General features: G+C 45.4%; 3 protein-coding genes across 3 annotated transcripts in view; 1 reads left to right on the forward strand and 2 right to left on the reverse strand.

Annotated features, from left to right (window-relative positions):
- Positions 1-1,552, reverse strand: part of GPBP1L1 (GC-rich promoter binding protein 1 like 1) — a 35,512-nt gene extending 33,960 nt beyond the window's left edge. Inside the window, exon 1 of the mRNA XM_075036999.1 lies at positions 1,413-1,552. The gene's annotated coding sequence lies outside the window, so the exon portion shown is untranslated. The remainder of the gene's footprint in view (positions 1-1,412) is intronic.
- A 568-nt stretch (positions 1,553-2,120) lies between these two features.
- TMEM69 (transmembrane protein 69) lies at positions 2,121-4,740 on the forward strand. The gene is made up of 3 exons (XM_075037001.1): positions 2,121-2,257; positions 2,994-3,056; positions 3,686-4,740. Exons 2-3 carry the CDS (start codon positions 3,012-3,014, stop codon positions 4,415-4,417), a joined length of 777 nt encoding a protein of 258 aa, XP_074893102.1. The 5' UTR covers positions 2,121-2,257; positions 2,994-3,011; the 3' UTR covers positions 4,418-4,740.
- Positions 4,741-6,593: 1,853 nt separating this feature from the next.
- IPP (intracisternal A particle-promoted polypeptide) lies at positions 6,594-13,912 on the reverse strand. The gene is made up of 8 exons (XM_075037000.1): positions 13,598-13,912; positions 13,051-13,482; positions 12,575-12,730; positions 11,651-11,818; positions 10,706-10,843; positions 10,293-10,415; positions 9,390-9,610; positions 6,594-8,451 (listed from the first exon to the last, which is right to left on the reverse strand). The coding sequence occupies exons 1-8, from the start codon at positions 13,884-13,886 to the stop codon at positions 8,227-8,229; spliced, it is 1,752 nt and encodes a 583-aa protein (XP_074893101.1). The 5' UTR covers positions 13,887-13,912; the 3' UTR covers positions 6,594-8,226.
- Positions 13,913-23,041: the final 9,129 nt, after the last annotated feature.

The following is a 23,041-nucleotide window of genomic DNA, read 5'->3' on the forward strand; positions in this document are numbered from 1 at the left end:
TCATCTCCATACCCCCCCTTTGCTGTCTCCATACTTTGCTCAGTCACTCGCAATGTTTCAGAGTATTATCAACATTACTAACGCTTATGTCACTCAGACCTCGGGGGCGGGGAAAGGAAGGCTGACTTACCTGGTCACGTTAATATAAAAAGGCTTTTAAGCAGCGCTCTTAAACGATTCTACCATTACGTACAAGGATTTAAATAGCGACTGTTCCCCCAAAGCCGTTTTAAAAACTCGTAACTTGTGCAGACACCCACTAATCGCTCTAAAATCGTTCCAAAACAGCTCATTACTAAACTTAATTGAATTCAAGGTCTTAAACGCATCTTCGAAATGCTAGGTGCGAACACGGCTCTTCTGATCAAGCCCAGCCTCAGCCGTTTAAGTTAAACCACGTAAGAGCTTAGGCCAAGAAGGCACAGAGCACACCGGACACAGGGAAATAACTTTCACGACGGAAAAAGCCACCTCACGCTCACGCCAGACGCTGTTTTTCCTGTGAACAGATAACGAGCGGCACCTGACGAGTTTCCCAGCCCCCGTTTGCCCCGGCCCCGCTCAGGTCGGCCGAGAAGGGCTGGCAGCGAGCTGGGGACTCTCGGGCTCGGCTGCCCGCAGCACACGTGTCACTGCTCGGCGCCGACCGCCCCCTCCCGCCGGGGGCTGCCGGAAAGAGCGGCCGTAAATCCCGCAGCGGCGAAGGGAAACGGCCCGAGCCAGCACGGCTCACCCAGTTTCGTTTCCAGCTCGCAATCAAAACAGACGGCAGCGGAGTCGCCCCTGCCGCGGGCGCTCCGCCCGCCCCGCCGCCGCGCAGGAAACCCCGCACCCGGCCCGGCCTCCCCGGGGACTTCACCCCGCCGCCCCGGCGGAACGCGGCGTTCCGGCCTGTCCTCCCCCCCAGCCACCGCCCCCGCCCGGCCAGCTTGATGACAGGACAAGGCTAAACTCCGGGCGAGAGCCAGGACGGCCGCGGCAGCGCCAAGCGCTGGGAACTTTCCGGCTAAGCAGGAAACAATAAACGAGGAGCCTCGGCCCCAACCGCCCTCCCCCGGCACGGCACGGCCCGGCCCGGCCCCGCAGGGAGCCCCTCGCTGCCGCCCTCGGGAGCGGGCTCCTCGCGGGCCCGCCGCGGCTGGGGGAGGGGGGTGGGCGCTCGGCGGGGCCGAGGGCGGAGGGAGCCCCCCCCCCCGCACACCCCCGGCGCCCGCACCGCCCCCCCCGCCGCCGCCGCCGCCGCCAGCGGGGTCCCGGCCTGGCGGGAGGCCGATCCCGGGCCGCCCCGAGGCCGCAGCGCCGGCGGGGGGGGGGTAGAGTGCGGCGGGCCGGGTCCCGGGGCGGCGGACGACAGGGCCGCGTGGGGAAGCGCGGCGGGGCGCCGGGAGGAGGGGTGTGGGAGCCGCACTCACCGACCAGGCCCCTCTCGCTGCCTCCTGCGGCCCCAGAACCATAACAAAGCTCTGCCCAAAATGGCTGCCCGGCCCTGCCCGGCCGGGGGCCGGAGGGGGCGGGGCCTGCGAGAGCGCGGGGCGGGGCCGAGGAGGCGGAAGGGACACGCCCCCCCGCCCGGCTCCCCCGGCGGCCACGCGGAGCGATCCCCCACCACCCCCGCCCCGGACCTGGGCGAGGGGCGCGCGCGCGCGCGCGCGCCCCCCGCCCCACCAATCAGAGCGGTAGCACGCATCGCCCTCGTCGCCCGTCGGGAGCTACCGGAGACTACGCGTCCCAGAAGGCCGTGCGCCCTCCCGCCGCCGCCGATCGGCCGGGCGCGGCGCCGCGGGGCACGCTGGGATTTGTAGTCCGCCCCCAGCTCGCCGCTCCTCTCCGGGTGAGCGAGGCTTGCCCGCTGCGGAGACCCCGGAACCTGGAAAGAAGGAGCGGCACGCCCCCCCCCCCCCCCCCCCGCCGCGGATAGCGGAGGCCCTTGTCGCCCCTCTGGCAGCCCGACCGTAGCCCTCGGGCTGGGAGCGAGCGAGGCTACAGCGGCGGGAGGGGAAGGAGCGCGCCTCTTCGGCTCTGCCGTCCCCCGTCTCGAGCACACCGGGACCCCCGGCTCCGGTGGGCGCCACGCGACACCCGGGCGCTTCCCGGGCCCGGCGGAACAAAAGACGGGCCGCGTCTGTTCCCGCCCGGAACGGCACCGCTGAGCGCCGGGCCCCGCCGGAGCGCTTCCCGGGGCACCGGAAGCCGCCTCAGCGAGGAGGCTCGGGGCTGCGCCAGCTGGGGAGGCCGCGGGCCGGAGCGGCAGGAGCCGGTGGGTACCGCCGCGGTCGGGGCCTAGCGGCGGGCACAGCCCTCCCATAGCCGGCTGCAGCGCCCCGCGTGTTCCCCGCTCGGCAGCGCGGCCCCTCTGTGCCTTTCGGGGTGGCCGCCTCGGCCCCGTGGCACCCGCAATCCCCTCCGGACGTACGGCTTCTCCTCTCCCCTTTCCCTCCGGGCCGGGGCTTTGGGCGGTCGGAGCCGCCCCCCTTCCCCGGAGCAGCAGGACCGTGAACCGGGGAGTCAAGTCCACCGGCCAGCAGCTTGCCTTTGCCGATTAGTTTTGTCCCCCCGGCAGGTTGCTTACCGGCAGCTTGGGGTGCGGTGAGGTTTCCGCTCCTTTATGGTTAAAGGTTGTTATTGCCGCACGTGAGGAACTGCTCGTTTATCAGCTGCGTGCAGCCATTTATCCCACGAAAAGGAGATGGGAAGGGAAGCCCCAAGAAAAGGACGATCAGGGAAGCCATCACCTGATACTCAGTTCTTTAACTTAGGAATTGCTCCTGTAACAGTCATTGCAACTTTAGAACTTCAGTTCATAGAGCTACCTGAAACAAAATATTCTGTGGTGGGTAAATAAGGATCGAGTACATGTAATATTTACCTTTAAGTATACACCTGTAGGGGTCCCACATCTGATAAACAAGTCTAGACTGTGACTTAGCTTTGGACATAAGACAAACTCAGCAATTCATCAGTTTCAGACCTTCTCCTGAATTTTTATGTTTTAGGGCCTTGATAAAACAAAGATGTTTCCTCACATACAACGATGCTGCTTCCACACACCTTTCAAAGTAAGTTTCTGAAGCCTTTTTTGCTGTCTGTTTTTCTTTAAAGTAGCAAAAGATGTGAGTGAAGCATTGAGGAAAAAAAAAAGAAAAGGTGACTTCCAAGTTGGAGCAGCCACAGGTTTATCCCTCAGCTTTTCTGAGAAAATTCCTAGGTTCTACAGCAGCTTTTAGCCAAAGCTAAGATATTTCTTTTGTAAAATCAAATTTTATTGTTTAAAGGTCTTTTCTCTCTTTTTGGTAGAGTAGTGAGGGGATAGTAGCTGGTTTCTGGGGTGACCTTGTCCTACTTCTGTAATCATTTTATATTCTGCTCTGAAAAGGACTTCTCTATCTTAAAAATGCCTAAAGAGTGCACTTTTGGGTGGAAGGATAGGTGGATATACAAGCCTTTTGTAGTGAGTAAGGTTTGCTTACTCACTATGAAGAGCCTAGTTGCTCTTCATCAGCTAGCTTGTGAAAGCTGTATCAGGTTAATGAGTTAAGTTAAAAACACCTGCAAACCGAGAGGAGGGGCAGCTGTGATGTGACCGGACTTGGAAAACTACTTGGTACAATATTTCATAGGTATTTAGGTAACTGTAGATCTGTAAACCTACATTGTAAGGTGTTCAGAACAAGTTTTATACTTGCAGCTCCAGAAGTTAACCGTACCCAGACTACTACTATATGGAAAGAATAAGACAACTTGGTCTTCTCTCAGCCTCCAGCTGCAGAGAAATGTGTGTCCTCTCTCAAGATCTCCAAGCCTCAACCCAGCATCAGTATATGCGACTAAGCTCCAGGCTTTTCATACCTCTTCCCCCTTCTTCAAGAAGAAAACCCCCAAAGAATCTGAGACCAAAGAACTGGGCGTCTTGCAACGAAGTATGAAATCACTGAAGGATTCTCCCAAGCCAGCCCTCTACTTGAGCCTTGCAGGGCTAATTCCATTTGTTTCTGTTCCGCTGTTAATGGCCATCCAAGGGACCTACTACCCAGAGCTGGCGTTTGCTCAGATTACATATGGTGCCGTAACAGTCTCTTTCCTAGGAGGGAAGAGGTGGGGGTTTGCTCTCCCGGAAAACAGCCCAGCCAAGCCAGACTGGCTGAACCTGGCTAACAGTACAGTTCCTCCTCTACTTGCCTGGCAAGCCTTACTTTTTAAAGATACCACACGTGGTGCAATAATGCTAGTAATGGCCTTGGGCATAGCACTACATTATGACCTTTCCCTTCTTCCTACTTATCCTGGGTGGTTTAAAGTACTGAGGGTAGTGGGAACAGTGGTGATGGTATTATCACTGTTAGCTACTGCAGCATTGAAGACTATTTCAGAGGAGCAGCTAAGTAACAGAAGAAATAAATGGCAGAACACAAAACAATAAATCAATAGGAAAAAGCTATTTATCTGCCAATAAGGTATTTGTATTGAGTTTCAGGGGAAGTAAAGACTTATTTATGCTTAGAAGTTGTAGGATGGCAGGGATCAAGAAGCTTATTCTCAAAGCGAACAACTTCGCTAGTTTAGGAGGGAAGGATTGTAAATAGCAGTGACTTCCAAGGCAGGCATGAGTCTGTCCTTATCTGTAGAACAAAGCATCACTCTTGAAGGAGGTGTTACTGTCATATGAATTTAAAATGGAGATTCTAATGAGATGCGTATGAACTGCTCTATGCTGAATTATTAAAGTATCTGGTTTAACTGTAACGTGTGATAATGTTCTGTGGTCGGGAGAACAACTGTGCAGTCACGAACAGTAACAAGGTGAAAGCAGTTCTTCTAGTTTAGCGTTGAAAGAAGCAGCAGAGAATTATGCAAAAGTACATATGTGTTCAATTCCTATGTTGTGGAACAAAACTCATCTCTGTCTTACTTCAGCTGAGGTCCTGAAATGCTATGTGATGAAGTGCTAGTTGGGTAAGAAAGGATAGGCAAGGTTTGTTTGCTGTGGCAAGCCAAGGTCAGCACTCACCTAAAATACGTCAGCCAGCTGCTGTGATGGAGTGGGGAAAGCTAGAAGGGGAAGCTTTGCATCTTTGACAAGGCCCCACAAGAGACAGAAAGTTAACTTCCTACTCAGGCTTACTTAAATGAAAAAGGATACCTGGGCCATCTGTTCCTAGGTTTTGTTTGGACTTAGGGCTGCCTAGCCAAGGAAGCTGCATGCAACATAGCCATAAAGATCTGTCATACTCCTAAATTAAAGTACTATTAACTGATGATATGACACAAGGACTCACTTGCTGGGACTAAGGGATCAGATAATGAGATTGAAAGTAGTTTGTCTTTTCTTCCTTCTCAAAATTCATTTTATTTGAGCACCTGGAGCAGGTCCAAATGGATTTGTAGCCTGCAAACCATTCATGATAGGCCAGTCATTGAAAATACTGCAGAAGCCTATGCTCTTTGTACTTAAGTCTTCCTAACATATAATTTAGGGGAAGAATATACAACCTAAGTCACATGGTTTTTCTTTTCTAGCCTCAGCTACCTCAAGAAACCTATGAAATTGTATGTGGGCATATTTACTGTAGGCTTTTTACCTTAAGTATTCTTTAAGTACAGTATAAGATGCAAGAAGAAAGCTGAAAAGTGACATCCACACACAGTCCTGGGACCAATTTAGATAATCCTGGTAGTTCTCTTAAAGCACTATTCTTCACTGTTGTTCTATACAGAACAAAGCACACGCTGTCACTTAAAATTTGTTATCTGTTCATTCTGCAAAGAACAGACATTTAAGAAGCCTGTCTATCCTGGAGTCATCTTACATGGTATTGCTGAAACAGCAGCTATGTACATGGGCCTGTAACTTTTGTAACCTGTTAACTTTTACACATTAACAGCATCATGCCTCTGAAACAGCAATATATTTCAGTGCTCTCTGAATATAAAGGAAGTAAAATTGAGTTTGTGAATGAAACCAGTTCTTTTATTCTTTCTTACTTAGACGTGGTGTTTTTTAAGGTGGGTCCAGAGAAGAGTACTGCCTTTCCCCGAGTCAAGCCAAAGAGGTGCTGAGTATCAGAGACCATAATCAACTGACTTCAGAGTTTCATTCAAACATGATAGAATCAGCTACAAAAACTGGAGAAGGTAACTTCATATAACAGCAGACTCCCTCAAGCTCCACTAAACCAGAAAGTTTATGTGTAGGGATCAGAAGTGAATGTGTAGTTCCCAAACTAATAAAATAGAGCTAATGTAATGTTTCTCAAATGGTTCACAAGGGATCCTGCAATGTAAAGAAGAAAGCCTAAGAAATACCTATAATTTGATCCCTGAGAGGGCTGCACAGAGCTGGCAAGGCAGCCAGACTTCCAAGAAGTCTGAGTGATTTTACACTGAGAAGAGAAATGCATGACTATTTTACCAGAGAAATGTGTTACTTGCACCTTTCAAATAGTCAACATTTATAACCAATCTTCTCCTAGTGTCCTTCTGGGAAATTGAATTTCCAGTTAAAAAAAACAACAAAAAACCCCCGACCTATTATATGAAAGTGGCAGTAATACAACTCATTGTGATAGGAAAGCACCTTATTCAAGAGCATTCCACAGTCAGTTCTGAAAATGCATTTTATTATGAAAAACTGTTTAAAACAAGCTTAAACTTGGGGGGAGGAAAAAAAAAAGACAGAATAAACATTAGTTCACACACGTAAGAAATCCTTTTGAAGTAAAAGCACACACAAGATCATAGGACAATCAGAGAAACAAATGCTCCATCATCTAGCATGTTTTAGCCTGACAATCTCCCAACACTATGTTAGAATGTAAGACCAAGATTCTTAAGGTACCTGCAACACTCACCTTGGACAATTTTATTCATGTATTAATTTGTTAATTTTACACAGGGGATATTGACCTAGACAGCATGAATGCTCCTTTGTCTACACAGTGCAGGCTTCCTGTTTTGTGACATTCCAGTTCTGGGTTTGTGTTCTAGAATAACACTGTCTATCAAAGTTCAAGTGGCTTTATTTCAGACTCCATCCAAATCATCCACAGCTGTGCAGAAAATGCAATCATACTGTGCAAAAAGCAACTTCAAGTACGTTAATTTAATGAATCTAGAAATAACCCCAAACTCCTAGTAGTATTGTTCTACTAAGTGTATCCAAGCTAAATACAAACTCCTTAAGACAAAACACGCTAATAACCTCACTTTAATGCTGAATGCAGCAAATTCTATCACAAAACACTCTGTCCACTCAAATTTGGAAGAGGCAGGATACGAGACGTAGCAAGGATGAACGTGTGTACCTTGTAGAATAGCATGTATTCTAATGCCAAGTCTCAGCATGTGTCACAGGGTAAAACACATTTAAATAAGGAAAAGTTAAAAAAAAAGGGGGAAAAAGGCTTTCCCTGTATTTTTTTTCATACTAAGAGCAGTCCTAAACAGAACAGCTAATCTAATGAATAGCATTTCCATTTAAAATTCATCAGAGCTTACACAAAAAGAAGCTCTACTGCCATCACTGATATCACTGAGAAGAAAAGCCTGTGCTGAAGTGGAATGACATTATTAGAACTGTGAGAACAACCTTCCAGAACAGGAAATTCTCAGCCACTCACTATCCAGGTTAGTGGAGTGACCAGAAAGTAAATATCCAATTCATATTTAATGCCCATCACACCCAGCAGCAGCAAAGAGGCTCAAATGCATCAAGGTCATAAGTAGAGGTACCAAGTCTTCCCCATCTGTTATCTTCTCTTCCTTGTTTTCCACCAGAAAAGGACAACTAATGCTAACCAAGTAACCTATCTGCTCTTATCTACAGGTAACTCCTAGCTGTCTATAGTAACCTCCTTCCAGATTGTAAGGCCAGCTAAAGATGCTAGCTTTGGTGCACCTTAGAGAGTTAACAACCTGATTAATGTCTCTAATGTGCTGGAATGATTTCTACAGATTTTTACAGGGCAAACTTGCCATTTATTTCAGTGAGCTTAATGCCGTCATAAGGGTCATTCCTACTCTTAACAGAATACTTCCCAAGACAGATGTTGGATAAGCCAATTTGAAGGGCAAGAGTTTTAATATTCCCTTTTGCTCAGGAAAAGCCCTCTGATCTAATTCTCCACTGTCTCTACTGAAGCTCCTGTGTTAGAAGAGGTTTCTGGCCAATGAAACCGGAAATCTGAGGAGACAGATTTACTCATTCCTTGAATGAGTTTTCTTCTTTGGGTTTTACAGCACAGCCACACCTCCTTCGCAGCGGCTGGTGATCATGTTGGCAATTTCAGTCCAACTGTCCATATGAGGGTTATAAACTTCAACAGAGTCAGAGGTTACTGGAGCAGCAAAATCATGACTCGGAGCTCGGCCTCCCGAGGCATAAAGAAATCCATTCACAGCCACAACACAGACACCAGCTCTTGGTATCTTCATTGATGCAACTTCAACCCACTTTTCCTAATGAGAAGGTGAAAGAGTCAACAAGTTGTTTTAGCATAAGCCCAGATTCTGATAAAAGTAAGTTTTAAAGCTTAAAGACTGAAACATATACAAAAACCACTACGTAAACCCCTCACAGGCTCCAATATGGTATGTGTATGGTATCAAGAGGATTATCAAGACTGTAATGACAGCACTTTCACAAGTGGTTGAAATCATGCTAGTCACTGAAGAACAGATCACATAGTGTCTGTACACTACAGCTCTCCCTTGCTTCAGTCACTGCAAGATGCAGTCTGTCTCCAAAATAGAGAATGGTATGCAGTTTTAGGTGGGAAATAAGGAAAACTAGATTCAGTTCCAAAAGCAAAACAGAATGGCACACTGGATTATGCTCTGCTTTTAACAGTAGCTACTGTTCCAAAGAGCATCACAGAAACATAAGCAATAATAGTCAGGAATAATTTCTTATTTTATTCAAAAGCTTAAGTGTTCAAAGTGATTTTTCTAGCCATGAAACACTACTACATTTTGATGCAGAAGAAAGATCCTCAACTTTTGCAACAAAGGGCAACTCTTACTTTTTCAGGGATTTTTTTTCTCTCGTCAGATTATTGACCATTCTACTGCAGAGGGGGAATCTATCCCCCCATCTTAACCCTAACCAATCTACAGTAGATCTATGCATCATCAGTATTGGTTAGCTTTCAGTTTCCCAAAAGCATGCATACAATCTTCATAAACACTCCACTAAATCAGATAGCAAGATTCTAGAGACTGGTCAGGACAGAGGAACCCTGAGGTCACTGAAACTTTGTTTCACTTGGTTTACCAGCCAGTAGTGAAAAGAAAATGGAATTTCCAACTTTTTAAAGAAAGGAAGCAAGCTACCTCTATAGCATCTTACACAAAGTTGACACAGTCTACATTTATGAAAGAAAGGGACTGTACCATACCTCTTCAAAGGAGTATCTTTCTACAGTAGCAAGTGCATCCTGAGATTCATTCCAGCCTCCCACAGCATAGATACAATCATTGAGAGCAGCTACACCAAGATACGCTCTTCGGGTGCCCATTGGAGCGAGCTCAGACCAACGTTTAGATATTGGGTCATAGACTTCAACAGAACACAGCTCTACTCCTTCATTGCTGATACCACCAACAACATAAATCAAACCTGTAGAAACATAGTTTTTCCTCCATTAGGTTTCATAATAGAAAGGTTTGAAAGAGAGAAAATGTTTGTCATGATACAAGTTTCAGCCTGACATTAAGATGGTTTAAGAATGCCAGATAAAAGTCCTCCATTTGTCTAGTAGTAGCATACATAAAGCTTTCAAATTAGTAACTTGCGGTTCAAGCACTAGAAACTCTGTTGAAAGCACTAAATAAGCAAGTGCAGGGGAGAAAATTCAGAAGGCTGCAACTGCTGACAAAGCCTGGATCAAATCCTTAATAAGCACATTCATAGATCAAGTCTTTAGACATGTCTGTCTTAAAATAACCTGTGGCAACTCTTCAGATTGTCACAAAGACACACACAAACCCAAATATGGGAGGTAAATAAAACCAGTATCAGGAAGGACAACAAGCTGTTAAAGACTAGCTGGATAACCACAATGGCAGTCATGTAAAAACTGTTTTCATGAGATAAAAGGCAGAAGACAGAGAGAATTTTATAGTCTTTGAGTTCTGTAGAATTAAAGATATGGTACTAGAAGGACAAATAAGTGAGGCACGAGCTTGTGCAACTGACAGCACAGTACAAGACAAAGCTAAAAATTCATGACTGAAACATAAAGCTTCACAATCCAATGGCTCTTGGAACTGTTTATGGATACAAACTTAACAATATTCACCTTGCATTTCACAACACCCAAAGCAGTAACGGGGCACAGCCATGCTTCCCACCACATCCCAACTATTTTCTTCAGGATCAAATCTTTCAATTGTGTTGCCAATCTCTGCTCCAACCCAGCCTCCTGCAAATAACAGCAAACAAATTAATGGCATGAAGCTGCCCTACGGTGCACTGTTCCAGGACAAATTCTGACACCAGCACGCAATCTACAATGGAAATAAATTATAACTGAACAATAACTAATCCACAAAGATTTGGTATACCAATGCTCATGTACACAGCTGTTTTTCAAAACTGAAGTTTGCAAATTTGCAACACCAAGATGTAATATTTAAGATCAAACAAATTTACAAGTTCCATGAATTAACACCTTTAAAATTAAATTCACCTAGGAAAAAACCCAAAACTTACCCAAAGCATAGATAGCACCATAGCATGTGCACACTCCCAGTCCACAACGGGGATGGTTCATGGAAGCCACAGTGGTCCACTGCTTAGTAACAGGATCATAACATTCAGTACAGTCAAAAATCATCGAGTCCTTCTCACCTGCATAATAAGAGCAAGAACAGAGGCAGGGGAAACGCAATGTTTTGCACTGCAGATACAGAAGCATTCTTCAACTCCTTCCAGGACAGACAACATTTGTATACAAGATCTTTCTTTCAGCTAGCCAAATGGCCAAAGTAGCAAAAGCTTCATTTATACCTAGAACTGAATCATCACTAGGAACAGCTTTCATCAACAGTTCCCTGAAACATTACTGAAAACACCAGAGGGGTGAACAACCAGTGCTACACACTTTTTACTCTGCAGCACAACGGACGGGGTTTTCAAGACCAAAGAATGTGTTCTGCGGTGACAAAAACAGTATACATATGCATTTTTTAACGATGGGCTGGTAGAGCTACTCATCACATCCTTGTAAAAAACACACATAACAAGCCTTTCCAGGTAGGCAGATCACAAGTGGTCTGTCCCGTATTACTGCTTTTTATGTTATGGGCTTCTGCTAGACTACAAGTGAGAAAATAAATGCTATTAGTGGTGGTACACAAAGTCCACAGAATATCCAACATCTCTTAGTGTATCTGCACATGTCCACATGCTTATCTGTGAGTTGCTATACCATGAAGGAAGAGCAACTTAGTAAAAAATGACTAATATAGGAGCCTAGACAGGCATTCACAGAACAGTGATGGTAGAGAACCAAGGAACCCTAATTCAACTGTTATTATATCTAAAAGTTGTACTGTCTACTGTTGGTTTCCTCAGAAACACTTGCAGGAAGAAAAATTTACAGAATCTCCATTCATAAGTATCCATGTAACAAAGAAAGCACGTTTCAGCAGTTACCTCCAATGGCATAGACCATTCCTCCCACCACAGCCACACCCAGCCCACTCCGAGCCTGGTGGAGAGAGGACACTGTGGTCCAGTAGTGGCTGAAGGTGTCAAATCGCTCCACGCAGCTGAGGGCTCTGCTGTCACTCCAGCGTCCTCCTTGCAGTCGGGTGTACCCACCTAGAAAGTAAGTGGAAAGATCACAGCTGGGTAAGAGCTTTCTGCTCATCCCCATACTCCTGCATCCAAATCATCAAAAAAATTACAGGAACAGCCATTAGCCACTTTTAGTAGGAACTGGACTTTTCTAAGTAGCATTCTTTCTCCAGCACACAAGGAAGAATGGTTACCTTGAAGGTCACATAACTTGTGCCTGAGCTGACCAATTCACCACAACACTACAAATATTACCATTCGTGTTCTTAGTAAAACACAGACCAACTAATAGCCTTTGCTATCTTAAGTCAGTGTTACTTCCCACAGGGTGAAACAAGAGCACTCCCTTCCAATAGAAAGCTGCAGCTTTGCTGAAAACTTGCAATTTCAAGTATCCCATCACATGAACCAAAATATCGTGGACAGAGAAAACTTCAGCCTTCAGAAGAACAAGGAGTGTAGTGAATTTGTATACACCATTCCAGCAGTGAACCATGGGCAAATCCTCTGCTGATTTGCAGCTTTCCACCCAAGGCAAATAATTTCTAAAAGGCAAATCTAGGCTTTGATTGCCATGTCATAATGACAAGAAATGTGAATGCTGCCCCTCTGTGCAATTCGAAGCAGAAAGCAGCTAATGTGGTAACTCAGCCAAATGAAACATTTTTCTGTTTTTATATCTTTTGGTTAAAAAATAAAATCCAGTATTTCCTTCAGTACCGTAATATGAGATGCTACTTCATCATTTGTTTTACAAGGTTCAAACAGCCACGTTCTAACCTACTGCATAAAGGTACTTCCTGGCTTTCCTCCGGGGACGACCTTTAGAAGCTTGCAGAAAACTGCTGACCTTGTTCTCTTTGGGAGATTTACAGACTTCACAATATTCTTTCAACAGAGTTTGGAGGGCCACCCGAAGGCTGAAATCTCGAATACCTTGAGGAAATAAGCAGAATAAAAAAGGCACAGTGAAAAGTTACAGACAATAAGTAACTCAGTTGTAAAAAAGTTACTAGCTTCTCCTGAAATAGCAGACAAATCAAGACTGCCTACTTTTATAAGACTTTTTCAAGAGCATGTTTTTAAAGTAAGCTGCGCTTATTTGTTAAAAAATAGAACTGTTTGGTATAGAGTAAATCTTTTCACTCATCATGCTCTTCATCTAAAAAAATCCATCAAAATCCCGTAACTCTGCACAACACATGGTTTGCTCAAATACAAGCATCTGATATTCTTTCTTTCCTTCTTTCACTTACTTTCTATGTATTTTAATAGCCTTTGTGCTGGTAGCAGAGGGAATCGCACAGGCTCCAGCACTTCTACGACGTATTTCTTTCTTTTCCCCACATCCTTCAGAATCCATTGCATTGCTGCTATGAAAACCTGGTACTCGTCCTCGATGCTGAGGTCCTCGCTTCGCAAGATCTTAATCAGCTGCTCTTTTGTCAGCGCCAGGAACTCCTCCCCGCTCTGCACCTCCAGGAAGTGCGCGTGGATGTAGCTCTCAGTGAACTCCATCAAGTCGTGACAGGCGATCTGCTCGGAGAACTGGAAAAGGCCGATGCAGTTCAGCGGGTCGATCTGCCCCTTCAGGAACTCGCAGCAGAGCTCCACCACTTCGGTGAGCTGCAGCATGTCGGCGGCGACGATCAGCTCCTGAACGTTGTGCTCCCCGATGCTCACCACCCCTGCGGGCAGGCACACGACAGCGGGGCTCCGCTCGAGGCCGCGGCCCTCGGGCAACCGCCACCCCGGCCCGGCCGTCGGGCAGCCGTCCCCGCCGCCCCCCGCCTCAGCCGTTACCTGTGTAGATGAAGTCGAGGAGCGTGTGGAAGGTGCCCGCCTCGACGCCCGCGATCCGCACCACATCCCGGCCGGACTCCCTCATGCCACCCGCGAAGAGCGCCGCGAAGTAGGGGCTGCTGGCCGCCAGCACCAGGCGGTGCACGGCGAACGCCTCCGGGCCCACCTCCAGCCGTACGTCGCAGAAGCTCTGCCCGACCCGCAGCCGGTTGATCTGGGCCAGGAGGAGGCGGGCGTGCCGGTCGGAGAAGGAGCTCCCGGCGCCCTTCGCCGCCGCGGCGCACGCCATAGCGCTCCCTGAGGTGGCGGTACCTCCTCCCCTCCCTCGTCCCCCGCCGCGCCGAGGGGCAGCGCTGGCGCATGCGCACCGGCGCCCGCGGCGCCCCGCTCGGCTCGCCCGTGGCGCATGCGCGGGGCGGCGCGGGGGGAGGTGTGAGTGCGTGTGTGTGGCGTGCGGGCAGTTGGCGGGCCGGCGGGATCCCCCCGCTGAGGCGAGCGTGTCTGGCGACGGCGGGTTTCGTAAAAGGGGGGCCGCTGAGGGGTTCTGTGTGCTGAGCACCCTTCTCCCTCAGTGGGCGTAGGAGGGGGATCTGCCCTGGTTGTGGTACGTTTGTCTGATCTTTTGTCTATGTGCCTGCCTGGTCACTTGGCCCTGTGGAGCCTGTTCACCGCCACAGGCACCTCTGGCCACCGCACCGCGGGCTCGCTGCCTGTTCTGTGAGGAGCTTTCTTGTCTGTGGTTGAAGCTGGTCTTCTGATAGGTTTGCTCACTGTGCCTGGTGCTGAGGTAACAGGTGAATGGCAGATATGCCGTCACTGCCTTCACAATCTCTGTCCCTCTGTCATGTTCCCCTCAGGCGTGCTTTATGCAAACTGGATTCCTAGCCACCTTAATCTATGCTTGGGAGAGAGAAACATGGCAGTGTTGGGGAGAAACCACAGCTACCATCTGCCTTGGGGGAACCCCAGGGATGGGAGGCAGGGGGAACTGCCTGTTGTTAGCCCAGGACTGTGGCATCAGAGCCAGCCCGCTCACCCCCTTTCTCTATAGTGTCATGCCATGTTTGGGCCTTCTTCATTCTAGCACGGATGTTTCATCACAGTGTCCTGTAGCAATACCATGTGAGCCACTGATCCTGAGGCAGAGCATGCTTCTGTCTTAGTCTGTATAATTCACTGAGTCACTGCATGCCTGAGCATTGACCAAGGGATGAGCATGACATACTGAGTTACACGCACACGGTCACTGGGTCCGGCAGAGCTGGCACTGATTCTGAGAGAAAAACATCCCTCCTGAGTTTTCCACAACTGTTCCAGCAACGTGACATGCAGCCAAAGCAAAAAGCAATCAGAGAGCCTCTTGGAACGCTTCCATATCTATTTACTGTGAGACTGGGAAAGAAAAACATGTCTGCTTACAGTTACAATGGTCATGGCCCCTCAGGCTTTTCTCATGATTCTGCGTTTCATTGTAATAACTTTTAAATGTGCTTCTGGAAGGAATCTGAATCATGATACTCTCTGGGGACTGTTGGTTTCTCCGTTCATCAGCATTACATTCTTGACAGTAGAGTGGTAAAATTACCTTTCAAGCTGGTCTTAAAAAAATACCCATTAATAATATAGATCTAGATAGAAAAATAAGGTTTCTGCAAGCACACACAGTTGGATGCATGCTGGTACAACTCAGTATAAATTTTAAGCTAGGCTAATAAATGCGTTGAGATTTTTCTTTCGTTGATGAATCAGTAAAAGAAACCAGACCCCTCTCGCACTGACATTTTATTCATCGGAAGTGGCCTGTGAGTAAAAGGCTTAGAATTCTCCTAAATGCCAGTGGCTCAGTAGCTGGCTGATGTCAGCTGTTAGACACTTGGCCAGTACTAGGATTTCACACCATAGCGCCAAATTTACAGACACAAAATAGCGTTGCTGAGACTGCTAATTTTGCCCTGAAGGCCTGTCCTGTACTGTATTAATGTGGTTGAGTGGCTCTGCCTCCAGAAGAGGGCACTGCTTCAGCATGTTCCTTCTGTAACCACACAGAAGCTTTACAAGATGGAGCTAACGCTCCTATATACTATTGTGCATCTCCCAAAACAAGCTGAAGATTTTCAGGAACAGGCCTGAAAGTACATCTGACAGTGTGAAATTGCACTGTATAATGAGGAGCCTTTTGATTAACTAACACCAAGAATGACAGTCATTGCAGTGAAGGAATTAAAAATGTCTTCAATTTTAATTTAATAGGCTCCTAACATGATATTTGCCAATAAGCCAGCTGAATGCTGACTGACATGTAGGACAGGCGACAAAAAAGGCATACCCTGTGCTCCTCAATGTGTCCCACTGCTCACACCTGCACAGAAGTGCTGTCACACGACCAAAACCCCTCAGTAAGAAGAATCTCACAAACAAGCTATCCAGGCTTTCTCTTGAAAACCCCCTTGGGCTGTGCCAGAGTGCCATGAAGCATTGCAGTCCTCCCTGTGTTATGCCACAGAGGCCCATGGCTGCTCAGATTTCCCTGGCTGAAGGCTTCTCAGGAAAACCTTTCCAGATGCCTTGGAAGATGTCCTGCTCAGCCGAGTAAGGTGTCCGTGCTCTCTAACTCAAATCCTGCAGATGGTGCTGTTACTACAGGATGATACATTTGAATACGCAACAAAAATGGGTGGCTAAAGTGTTGCATGTGTGGGTGTTGTAGTTCTCCTCTGTTACAGCAAGATCTTTGCTAGAACCTAAATGTTCTTTTCTTTTCTTCCTCCCCCCCCCCGAACTCCATCAAGATGGAGGGCTTTTAGTCTCAGAAAATCTAAAAGATAAATAATTGATTTGAAAGTGCAGTTTTGCCTGTCTGCCTCTAGTCAGAAGCCCGTCCGTTATACCTATAGCTTTGGGGACCATTTCGACTTAGTATTCAAGCAGTATCCTTACCATACTGGCTGCTAAAATTCTCTCTTGCAGAGGAGACATGAAACTCAGGCTTTGACTATTTGTAGGTATGACAAATCCCATGGGATGTTTTGTGATAGGGGGCCACTTTCCATGAAAGTCAACCATAATGTGCCAGGTCAAATTCCTCCCCCAGTTTCAACGGGTATGAAATTTTCACTTCCCGTTCCAAACTGCAGTGCATCTCTGCACTGTGCTAAGGCATCTGCTATAATCTTTCAGTGATACAGTCAGTTGCTGTTTTAATTACTAATTACCCACTGTAGTTACTATTTGTATTTTCATGCACTTGAGCTATCATTGGAGAGGTGCTGCACAGCCTCACCAAAATGGAAAGGAGCTTACTTTGTGTTTTGGTGTCCAGGTCACAAAACTTTCAGAGGATACAACCATTTCTGCTCCACTTCCCTAAGTTTCATAAGGACTTGAACTCAAACTTCTCCCAGGGAAGCCAAAATTGCAGAAGTACAGAGCCACCAAGAGTTTATGAGGATTACAAATATCTGTAGTGCACTAAGCTACATCTCTTGCACTTCCAAGACCCCTCCTCTCTGTTAAGGGTTACGTTTGCCCAGGTTTCCCAGTTACTCAGGATGCCATTGCATGCCCAAGGCAATGGTGCAGATCAGCAGTCTCTGTTGATGCACAGTTTAGTGGAGTGGTGTGTTACATGCTGCACGATAAATTTGCAGCCCCTGCTAGGGGTAAGATGAGAGAGGCTGCTGTAGTTCACACTCACGCAAAATGGAAGACAGAAGAGGCTCCCTCGGTATTTTCAAGGTATTTCTCAAAGACAATGGTGGTTAACCTATCACCACCCCAATGGGACTGGTTATCATGGTGTCTACTCAGTCAAAAGCCTCTAATGAGCTACAGGCACTAGATCCTAACTAGATACCTGCATAAACCTGTTGTCAGCTTATGTTTTTATGTGATACATAAGCTTTAGTGGATGAAGAAGCTTCTCTTCAGGGTCTGAATGTTTCCCATCTCAGTGGGTAAAGGTATTGTACTTCACAGTGAGATAACACATTTTCCAGACTTAAGCGAGGCATGAGAATGCTCTCTCTTGGCAGGCTTGGGCCAGGCCCAAGAGCTTTTACCTTCATTCCTGTGAGGGTTAATGAAGCTTGATGATTACGTATGTATATGTATATGGTAGAGGTCTGACCTGGAATTGACCCAAAGAAGGAGAGCAAGAGGGGTCCCCAAAGCTAGTCTTTCTGCACAGGCAGCCCCAGAATATAGGGTGTGTGTGAAAACTTTTAAGTTTTCACACTACCAGCAAGGTGATGATGGCTCTGTCCATTTCCTAGCTGAACCGTTAATGGCTAGGGAAACTGTAAAGCTCATTGAAGTGCCATGCTGAATGACTCTTTTCGCTTTTCTCTTCTCTTTTCTTCTCTTCTCTATTCTCTTCTCTTGTCTTCTCTCTTTGTCTTTAGAAGCCTTTGTGAACTTTTTTGTCTGTTTTGGAATTCGTAATTAGTATTTTTATTACTTTCATGGTAATATGGCTTCAGGTAAAGGTGACATTAAGGTAACTGCCTGATATCAGAGTTGTCGGTCTAGACAGGTTTAGCATTCTTGAACAGGGTATTGAGAAACTCTCCCAAGTATCCACATAGCACCAAAGGTACTGAGAAGCAGGCTGTGCTAGAGTCCAACTGAGTGGGGTGATGTGCTTTAATGACCAGCCACACCCGGGGGAGCCATTTGGCAGCCAGCAAAAGTGGGGAGCATGTCTGAACTGCAAGAGCCTCCAGAGGGAATGTGACATTCCCAGTGAGCAATGTAGAGATAATGGCTTGTGATTTCAGGAGCACTGGCAGTATTTCACTGCTGCGTGCTCCAGGCTTCACCTTCACAATAGTGTTGGTTAGAAAGGTGACTGGTGTATGATAAAAAGTAATAAAAAAAAAGGAAAAAAACTTTTTCAGTCTTAAAGTATGCCCTAGCAATGAAAGGACTGTGTCATCTGACCCACTTGTGTGGAGAGGTTTGTGTTCTGGGTGCACTTACCTAGCAGGAAGTTTGGAGGAATTCCTGTGAAACTGGGAATGTTGTGCAACATGCGTGGCTACAGTTCCCCACAAGTTAGAAGATTCTTGTGTTTAAGCCATAAGTCTGGAGCAATTCCAGGCAAATTGATTTAAAGTAAACATCCTGGATGCAGTGTGTCAGATACTAGCACAGTATTGTTTTAGTCTTTCTCATTTCTCCTGTGGGAATAATCATTCTATGAAGAAGGAAAGTGATCTAATGAGAGAATTAACTCAAGAGCTTGAACATTGAATTAATCACAGCTGTCTGTGAGGGGAACCAAGGCAAACTCCACAGAGAGCTCACTGCATTTCCAAGGAAGGAGGCCGAAATAATACTAAGACTCGGATAGCAGTTGGTGATCAAAACAGACGCAGGAGAGATATGCTTTTAGTAGCTAAGGGGAAGCAAAATGGTGCAGCAGAGTTTCCCCCTCATTTCTCTGAGAATTAAATCTCAGTAGTAGGGGATTGCTGCAACTTCTTCTTGGAGATGTTGAAAGCTGCCAGATTGTTGGGGTCCGATCCTAACTGTGTCCTCATACTTATCTGAAGTAGAAGACTGATTTCACAGCTTGGTTCTTTTTTCACTGTTGTCTAGAGTTGTCCTGCAGCTTCACACTGAATTAGACCTGCTTGCTAAGGTGACTTTATCAAAGGTGCAGGTCTTTTTTTTTGCCAAAAGGAAAAAATGAGCTGTGCTTGAGAATTATGAGTCTTCAGGCACGTGGGACTTTAGTCTTGCCATTAGTAAAGTTTGGCAATGTTTCAAACTGTAATCCAAATCCTAATGCTTTTTGGACTCTTTACTTAAGTCTTCTTGTCTAAATCACCGTGTTCCCCCGGATAATAAAGCAGAGCAAACACACAACAGACCCATGAGCTGTCTAGAGCATGTGGCATTTTTTTAAATAACTCCCAAGTTATGTAAACTTTTTGAACAGAAAAAAAGGAAGGAAAATAACCAGAAAATGTACATAAATTCAACTAATTTTATTCCCTTTATATAGTCATTAGATATATAGCAGGAGCATGTTTGCTGTCCTAGAAGATATTGTACTTAGGTTGACAGAACTTGTGAGCTGATTTCATTGAGAAGATGGATAGAGTTAAACTCTGCCTGATACCCACCACATTCCACAGCCTGTGTGTGCGGTGGGGTCATTCTAGAAGCAGGGCCTCCGTGGAATGTAAGATACGTCACAAACTCTGAGTAACTGTTAGTAGGACGTCTGCAGGTCCTGCATCTGCTTGCTTTGTGAGTCAGGACTTCCAGGGCTCCACATGCACTGAAGCCTTAAAAGAGTAAAACTTCCACAGTGTAACATTTCAACTGTAAATGGCGTAGGTTGCTAATATGCATTCCAGCTCCTTGGCTGCTTTGCTCTTCCCTTGCTGTGTGTTTCCCTGGATGAATTTCTTCCTTAATTTACCTTTCCTCAGTGCAAGCATTTTTCATCTCCCTTTTCAGAATTTCACCTTGGGAAGCTTGGACTAGTTCTCTGGTTAGAAAGATCGTTTTTATTCTAATCTTGTCCTTCAGAGTGCTTGCAAAAACTCTAATTCATTATCTGAGTAAACAGAAGTGTTGAGTAGAATCAGAACAGACCCTTTGGGATTCCTAATAGAAGACCTGTCTGTGTTTAATGACAACATACTCATAGTAATATTTTAATATATTTTTTAACCAGTTGTGCACCTGTGTTATGGTGATTTCGTTTGCACTTTGGTTTTCTCAGTTTGCTTCTCAGAATATTACATCAATGTTATCAAAACCCTTAAAAAGCCATATCTCATCTACAGCTTTCCCTTCTTCTGCAGGCTGGTTGTCTCAGCAAGGGAAATTAGCCTGTTTTGACATTATTTGTCTTAAATAAGCTACCAATTACTATTTTTATAATTTCATTATCCTTCAAGGTACATGGAAATGCATTGTTTAATAACTTGTTCTATTTTTTGGATGCTTAGGTTTTTGCAATATTTTATTTCATAGAATCTTTTCTATAATTTTTGCATGATAACTTTTGTCCAAGGATCACCTTACAAAGTGCAACTCCATTTGCAGTGTGAAATACGGCTCTGAAACAGAACTTGTCTGTGCTAGTCCTAGCTCTGCAATACTTGCAATGATCAGATAAGTCTCTTACTGACTCTCTCCCACTGACTCAGTTTGCTTCTCATTACTTATTTTCCTCTCAGGTATATTTTGAAGATTAATGAATATTTATAAAATGCTCTCAGTGAAACCTGCACATGAAAAATGCAACAGAAGTTGAAAATGTCATAATTACTGATGCTTATTATTTTTTAAAAAGGAAGCTATAATGCAATCAATATCCATGGAGAATTATGAACTATAAAAATAGAGTGAGGACTCTAAAGGTACTACAGGAAATTGTGGCTGGCACAACTAAACTGAAGGTGAAAACAACTGAGTAACCTGATGAAGAAAGCCTTGCAATGGCACCAGATACAGTGAGCAAGTTTGGTTAATAATGCTTAGTATCAAAGTATATGCAGGATGAAATATTTGTATTACAGAAGGATGATGAAATCCTTTTCAGTCTGCAAGTAATTAAAGATGAGGTTCCTCATCATAAGTAACATGAATAATTTTAAAGCATCAGGCTCATATACTGAACCTATACTTAAGAGCTCTAACAGAACTGTCAAGAGAGATCTCATTTGTAATAACTCCTGGCATTCCAGTGAAATTTCAGAAGACTCATAGTCTTCTGGGTGCCAATGTTTAAGGAAAGAAAATTAAATAAACAGAACAAGCAGGATGACCCAGCTAGCTGTGTTCTGGTTAACGTGACACCACTCCCAAGTAGCACAGTACAAAAGCTGATACATAGCCAGGTCGTAAATAAATCAATAATTGGCAGTAATTGTTATTGTATCAGCATTGTCATGTTGATAAATCAAATTTAATTTATTGATAAAGGTTGTTAAGTCTGTTTCTTACAGATTAGTGTAGGGACATATTTCACAAAGCATTTGGTCTACCATTGTGACAGTTTGATAAAGATCTAAGTCGAGTCTAGTGTCACTAAATACAGAGACATTTCAGTTGTCTGGGCCAGCATGGGTCCAGAAGCAGGGCATGTGCTTTTGAGCTGTGATGCATACCAGGCACTTACCAAATCGAGTCAGCATTAGCTGGGGATGTCTGCAGTCATCAGTAGCTTGGATCTTTCTTTTCCCTGGTTCACCTTCCCAGTGTATTGTTGTAGTCTGATTTTTAGTGATTCATGTTATTTTTAATTTTGCTTTATCTGAGTTATCCTAGCCTTTCTGTAAATGTAAAATCACCACTGACAGCATTTCTGAGTGACACAGAGATTGTCTAAGATGTAAATTACTGTGAGTATAAAGCAGCTAGACAGAGCAAACAGTGGCTTAGGAAGGTTGGTAAATTCACAAGAAGGTTTTGTAATACAACCAAGTTCAAAGCAATAAGCCTAAGAGCTAAGATCACAGTTCACACCTCTGGGACCAGGGAGCTGTATAGTGGAAAAAAGTAACACCAAGAAAAAATGAGGAATCATAACACATGGGCACTGGAGGCATGCAAATAATCAGAAAGACGCTCTTACAGACATGGGCAGTGCAATTAGGGAGAAGTGTGTAGGGACACAGGGACATGGTGCGCTCTCTGTTGGTCACCGTTAACACTGGCATGGAGTATGGCTTTGATTTATACAATTTAGGGAGGATATTCATGACTGGAGAAGGTACAGGGAAGAACCATAAGTATGATTTAAGGAGAGAGGGAATGTCTTACAATGACATAGGTAAACTAAAGAGAGCTAAGATAGAGCTAATTGCTAAGAAGTAATTTGATGCAGTGTATATCCTGCTGAGCAAAAAAGCAATGCTGAACATTCAAGAACTCTTTAATCCAACAGGCTTTAGCAAAAACCAGTGGCTGAAAGCTGAAACAACAAACATTAAATTAGGGATAATCTTTAACAGTGAGGAAACAAATTATCAGGTGCATTGGACAATTCTCCATTATTTGGAGCTTTAAATCAAGACTGCAAGTCTTTCTGGGTGGTAACTTGTATTTGAATAAAACATATCTGGATCAATGGAAGAACTACCAAGAGGTATGGGACAATTTCTATGCTAGGGACAACTGAGTAGTTATTGACTTTTTGGCTTAGAAAAGAGATGACCTAGAAGAAATATGGTAGCTCTGCAAAATTATTGGGGTCACAAAAGAGTTAAGTGGTTTGCTTAGGGTACATCATGAGTCAGTGGGAAAGTTATGAATAGGAGCTAAATGGTCTTGGTCCCTTAGCTGCTGTAGGATCCAGTGCTGTTCAAGAGCATGCAGTAACCAGTCTCATGGGTCATCCTGAAACTAAGCATGGAAGGATTGTTTGTTGAGAGTGGTTTCAAGAGTATTTAGCCAAAGCAAAGAGAATAAAGTGGAATGGGA

Source organism: Buteo buteo, chromosome 10 (assembly GCF_964188355.1).
Source record: "Buteo buteo chromosome 10, bButBut1.hap1.1, whole genome shotgun sequence".
Classification (NCBI taxonomy): domain Eukaryota; kingdom Metazoa; phylum Chordata; class Aves; order Accipitriformes; family Accipitridae; genus Buteo; species Buteo buteo.

Bases quoted from the DNA above. Each gene is read 5' to 3' on its own strand.
- TMEM69 (XM_075037001.1), top strand. From the start codon at position 3,012: ATGTTTCCTCACATACAACGATGCTGCTTCCACACACCTTTCAAA. The intron at 3,057-3,685 runs GTAAGTTTCTGA...TTATACTTGCAG, and splicing joins GCTTCCACACACCTTTCAAA to CTCCAGAAGTTAACCGTACC.
- IPP (XM_075037000.1), bottom strand. From the start codon at position 13,886: ATGGCGTGCGCCGCGGCGGCGAAGGGCGCCGGGAGCTCCTTCTCCGAC. The intron at 9,611-10,292 runs GTGAATATTGTT...ATGTTTCTACAG, and splicing joins TGGGTGTTGTGAAATGCAAG to GTTTGATTTATGTTGTTGGT. The intron at 8,452-9,389 runs GTATGGTACAGT...CCTTCTCATTAG, and splicing joins AAAGATACTCCTTTGAAGAG to GAAAAGTGGGTTGAAGTTGC.